Source organism: Phocoena phocoena, chromosome 3, assembly GCF_963924675.1.
Source record: "Phocoena phocoena chromosome 3, mPhoPho1.1, whole genome shotgun sequence".
Taxonomy (NCBI): Eukaryota; Metazoa; Chordata; class Mammalia; order Artiodactyla; family Phocoenidae; genus Phocoena; species Phocoena phocoena.
This window is the reverse complement of record NC_089221.1, coordinates 40821333-40827332: the sequence shown is the minus strand read 5'-3', so window position 1 is coordinate 40827332 and position 6000 is coordinate 40821333. Positions and strand designations below refer to the sequence as shown.

The following is a 6000-nucleotide window of genomic DNA, read 5'->3' as shown; positions in this document are numbered from 1 at the left end:
AAACCCAGATAGATAGTAGGTTTTTAAAGTTAAAAGCGTCGCTGCTGAGCTCCGCCCCAGTCTCCCCATTTTATAACAAGGACACTGAAGTTTACAGAGGCTAAGTGACTTGTCTGAAGCTTTAGGTATGTACTTTCTGACATAACTGCCCTTTTTCTCCCAGTCCATCCTAGAGGATAGGTGGGCTCAGAAGTAGAGAAAAGAAGGTGCAGAAGGAGAAATGGGTCGTGGTCCTCACGGTGGCCCATTTACATCATAAGGACCGGGATGCTTGTAAAATACAGGTCACCAGGCTTCATCCCGATCTGATGACTAAATAAGACTCTCAGGAATTGGGGCATGAGACTCTACCTGGTGAGCAAACTCCCAGGTCCTTCTTCTGGAAGTGTAAGTTCTCCAGAAACAGACAAGCACAGCAGGTGCACATGCTGATTTGGTGGTTTCTAATGTCTCCTTGTAACTTCTTGCAAATTCCTGAGATGTTTATACTTTACCTTGTTTACCCTGCCTGAAATCTCAACAATTAGAAATTCATTTGGGCTTTTCTTGCATATTTAGCAATAAATGAAAATAGCTCCCTGAAGTTAAGGGGATTATACAGTAATTCACGCAAGTGTGGAAGTGAAACAGATGACTTCCTTCTCACACCTGGAGAAGAGCAGCTGCCCTGGGAGTGGGAGATTTGGACAAGGAGGGTGGAAAACTCTGGACTCCTGGAGAGGAAGGCGGGCGGCAGCAGGCATCGAGAATATGGGGGCACCAGGAGGTGGGAGGGGTTCATTGTGGAAGGAGGAAGGATTCCAAAGAAATTACTCATCTTTCAAAAATTCTCAAGGTCCCCCCACAGCCCGTCAGGGTCAGCCAGTTAGTTATGCATCCTAAAGGAGAAAAATTTCCTCCTTCTTCCAGGCGGGGCCTCCAGCAGACAAGATTCTACCATGAATGATGTTACAGAGTTTAAACAAAAGTTTGTGCTTTGGCCTCTAAATCCTTTAGGCCCCCTAACCCTCCCCCAGTGAAATGGAGATTTCCTCTGCAGGAGGCCCCTACCAGTCATCAAGCATGTTTTGATAAGTACATCATCGCAAGAAAGGGACTCTAAGGAAGCAGCTGTGGGCTGACAACAGCAAATTTTACCTAGTGTATAAACAAAATTATCACTGAAAATATCCTCTGTGGCAACTTTGGATGACCAGCATTAAGTTGAAGACCTGTGGGGTTTTTTTTGCCCATCAGCATCAATATATCCAAGCTAATTATATACCTATACCGAGTACTTCCACTTCTGTTGTTTAAAAACAATCATTTTAAATGATTGGGTTTTTCCCCAAAAAATGTTCTGAGAAAGGTTATATTTTTCTTTAAGAGTTCTCCTGTTTGGAAGCATTTCATGTAAACTCTGGACCAGCCAACATAAAAATCACTTTCCCCCCAACATAAAATAGTCTTTTACCCTTTATACTCCTGCCCTCCCAAATCCCTCAGTTTCTTTCCAAACTGACCTGCAGTTCTAGTTTACCTATTACATTATTAAGTTACACTGGGATTTTTAAGAAACCCATTCATGCGAATAGTAAACCCTGGCTGTGATGCTGCCCCTTCCCACTGCAGTGGGAACTGCTGGGTGATTCAGCTGTTGAGTTCTGTGGTCTCATCAATTTCATCTGGATTTTTGGTCATTTTTTCATATTTTCTTTTGAAGAATCCAAGCTGTAAGATGATGTAAAAACATTACCACTTCTGGCTTATTTTGAATGGACCCAGACTCCCCGCTCCTTGCACCTCTGGGACTCATGGGGAGCTGGAGAGGTCAGTGTGCAGAGTATTGACCTGGCATCAGCCCTTCAGTGAGGAGGTTAATACCCAGAGTTGAAATGAATTGCATAAAGTTAAATTTTTCAGGGTCTGCTTACTTGCAGGTGAACAAAACATTCAGTGTCTGGATGAAAGAAGGTTGGAGAAAAGGGACCAAGACCAAGGAGATAAAATCCATACTGACTGTTTTCAAGAACATGAGTGAGAATTTGCAAATAAACTTGCATTTCCTTTTTTCTTATGATAGACGAGGAGGTACCATATAAAACAGGTTTGCTCTGTGATAAGGAAATTCAAGACAGAGGTCTTCAGGACCCCTGTATCTTTTAAATATGAAACATTTCTTACCTTCCATAAAACTGCAACCAGAGCTAATAACAAAAGGATTCCAGCAATTGCACTTCCTACTATAACTCCAGTTGGTACTTCAGCTTTCTCGTGGGGTTTCATTATGGTAATGGGAATCTGTAAGTGTATATACAAAACAATTGCGTTAATTTTAGCACTGAAAAAAAGTGAGATGGTCAAATCCTCTAATTTTATAAGTGACGGTCTGGAAAGGGGATGTGACTTCCTCACGATCACATTCCTCAGTTAAATATCGTACAGTACAATCTCGAGAGAAAATGCTCCTGCAAATACAGGCAAGGCGTGCAAGTCTTCCCATTTCCTTCCTTTAACTGCACTGCATCAGTATTTAGTGGATATGTCATCTCTGACAGTCTCAGATGCTTTAATCATTTATGAAATTTGGAACTTTTGTTTCTGGCATCCAGCCTCATCATCAAGTGAAAGCATTTGGAACCCAGTCTTGGGGAGGAGAGTCAAAAAATTAACAACACAGATCCCTTGTGATTAAACAGTAACAACAACAACTACTATGAATTGGGCTCCTAAAATGTTGATTTACTTGATACGGATTGTTAACAAGTAGAAGTAATATCTCAGGGCTCAAGGTCACCTTTTCAGTGATAAATTGCCCTTGAGGTTACACGTGATTCTTAACATCCACTTCCTGGCAGTCTTTGTAATAGCACGGCTGCCGTAAGAGTTCTAACAGTAAAACTGTATATTCTTTTTTTTTTTTTTTTAATTGGGGAAAGAATCACAACCATTTTTAAAGAGTTAATTTTGGAGCCAAACAAGGGGAGAAAACCTAATTTATTTACTTGATTTAACACTGAATTACAGTGGCAGATAAGCTGCTTTTCACCACAGAATTTATGAGTTGGGCTAAACTTGAGTCTGGCCTTTTGGTGACCATATTTCTTCTCATTTGGATTTTTAAGAGCTAAACTAAGGCTTTATAAATTTAGGAATAAAATAACTAGATTCATGTAGTTCACTGCTTAGTGGCAGTCATATCCTTACTTCTCACTATTCTAGAACTTCCTAATCCAGGCTCCATGGATCTTTGGGGAACTATGAGTACACGATTTTTGTATTGGCTTTTTAAGTGGGCTTGGAATTCAAATAAATTTAAGAATCACTTGTCTACCTATAGGGATAGGTCGATTTATTATTTGGATTCCAAAATATAATTTTAAAATTTATTTAAGTTATTTGGATTCAAAAAATATTTTTATAGACACAAGTAATAGTTGGCCTCTATTACTTATCAGTATTGCTCAGAGAAAACCATGAAAAGAAAACTCTCCCAAAAGGTTCATTGAAATTGTTCATTTGAATTTTTAATTAATGCATTTATTTAATACGCTTTCTAAAAAAACCCAGATTTCAGCAGAGGTCCAGGTATTGTCTGAACACTACATTTTTCTGAAATGAACTTTTAAAATATCTATAGTACTTCCCCCCTCCCGAGGCTTAGTTCATAGCACTTTGAATTTGAAGCCCACGTCTCCTTTGGCTCCGTTTCTGACTTTCCACACCCCAGCCTCTGAAGAGAGGGTGCGGGCCTTCGCCGATAGTACTAAACCAGAAGCAGAGCAGCTTCCTCTGTGTGGAATCCTTTCTGCTGGGGCAATAGTGGGACAGCAGGGCTGTGAGCTCCACTCTCAGGCATCGAGAGAGGTCCAGGGTTCACAAGGCCATTGGCTTTTTAGCCAAGTCCATAGACAGCAGCAGTGGACTAGTGGCCTGGGGCCAGCTGCCAAGCTGGCCTCGGGGCGGAGTCTCGAACTGGCTTCCAATTCCTAACAAAAGCGTTGGGAGGAAGATGCCCAGGGCTCTGCCAGCAGATTAGCTGAGCATGGAAATCCTGCTATATCTAAATATGGCATATTCTAACCAGAGTTCCAGTATGAAGCAAAGTTGTCCCCTGCCAGTCCTTGGAACAGTGAGCCTTTGTTTTCTGTGAACGTACATTTCTTTGCCAAACCCTTTTTTTTTTTAAATCAAGAGAAGCATTTATAGTTTTCTAGACTGAAGATCTAATGAATGAATGGATGTTTCACACAGTGTCAGTGTCTAGTTTTAAAGAGTACTGCTAAAAAAAAGAAAAAGCCCTCTAATAAATGCCTTATTTATTAAGCATACTTAAGCACTTTCAAAAATACTGTAAAATACTATGTATGATTCTAAGGAGCATGACTTAGATTTCATGGCTGAGGATGTAAACTGCTTTGTATAAGCATGAGCAGAAAGGAGGAGCCATGGTGCTGGTTGATGCCTGGAGCAGGGAGGAGGGAGCCACAGCAAGATGGGGCCCCTTGTGCCTCCTGTCAGATCATCACTTCGGATCCAGCTTTGCCAGCGTGGGCACGAGGGGGAGGGCAGGTACACCAGGGGCCTTTTTTGAGTAGCAAACACCCTTATCAAAAGCTCAGCGTGATAAACAGCCTTTCAGAGTTTCAGTAAGATACTTCTGTATACATGTAGATGCGAAAGTGACTGTTGTAAATGGTCAGAAACGGAATGCCTGTCAGAGACTCCAGCGCCCACAGGTAGGGATGTGATGCACTCACCGTGACGGTGTTTTCTTCGATCGCATATATCTGAGGGTTATAGGTGTCGATTTCTGCTGCTGCTGTCAGCTGTACTGTCTGAAAAGTCGACTGGAACATAAGAAGAATAAAGAGTATATTTTATCCTAGCAGAAGTTAATGTATAAAACTTGGCATGTTCCTTATTTATGTTCTTGTGGAAAGTGACAAGAGCAAATGCCAACTCTGAAGACTCAAGCATCTGCGTGTGCTTAAATCGCCGACACGCTGGGACCCCATGTGGGAACTTAAACCGTGCGGGTGACTGGGCCCTGCCATAGCAAATTAAACGAAGTCTCTTCCTTTCCGATTTGGATTCCTTTTATTTCCTTTTCTTCTCTGATTGCTGTGGCTAAAACTTCCAAAACTACGTTGAATAATAGTGGTGAGAGTGGGCAGCCTTGTCTTGTTCCTGATCTTAGTGGAAATGGTTTCAGTTTTTCACCATTGAGGACGATGTTGGCTGTGGGTTTGTCATATATGGCCTTTATTATGTTGAGGAAAGTTCCCTCTATGTCTACTTTCTTCAGGGTTTTTATCATAAGTAGGTGTTGAATTTTGTCAAAAGCTTTCTGGCCTAACCCTAAATGTAAGGCCAGAAACAATCAAACTCTTAGAGGAAAACATAGAACACTCTATGACATAAATCACAGCAAGATCCTTTTTGACCCACCTCCTACAGAAATGGAAATAAAAACAAAAATAAACAAATGGGACCTAATGAAACTTCAAAGCTTTTGCACAGCAAAGGAAACCATAAACAGGACCAAAAGACAACCCTCAGAATGGGAGAAAATATTTGCAAATGAAGCAACCGACAAAGGATTAACCTCCAAAATTTACAAGCAGCTCATGTAGCTCAATAAAAAAAAACAACCCAATCCAAAAATGGGCAGAAGACCTAAATAGACATTTCTCCAAAGAAGATATGCAGACTGCCAACAAACACGTGAAAGAATGCTCAACGTCACTAATCATTAGAGAAATGCAAATCAAAACTACAATGAGATAGCATCTCACACCAGTCAGAATGGCCATCATCAAAAAATCTACAAACAATAAATGCTGGAGAGGGGGTGGAGAAAAGGGAACCCTCTTGCACTGCTGGTGGGAATGTCAATTGATACAGCCACTATGGAGAACAGTATAGAGGTTCCTTAAAATACTACAAATAGAACTACCATATGACCCAGCAATCCCACTACTGGGCATATACCCTGAGAAAACCATAATTCAAAAAGAG

The 6000-nt window shown here is 41.1% G+C and overlaps 1 protein-coding gene across 1 annotated transcript in view; it reads right to left on the bottom strand.

Annotated features, from left to right (window-relative positions):
* Window positions 1–1388: 1388 nt before the first annotated feature.
* ITGA2 (integrin subunit alpha 2) overlaps window positions 1389–6000 on the bottom strand; it is a 103658-nt gene continuing 99046 nt past the window's right edge. The window contains exons 28-30 of the mRNA XM_065873343.1: window positions 4740–4829; window positions 2164–2280; window positions 1389–1710 (exon numbers count right to left, since the gene is read on the bottom strand). Of these exons, the coding sequence (XP_065729415.1) occupies window positions 1630–1710; window positions 2164–2280; window positions 4740–4829 (288 nt within the window). The 3' untranslated portion in view covers window positions 1389–1629. The remainder of the gene's footprint in view (window positions 1711–2163; window positions 2281–4739; window positions 4830–6000) is intronic.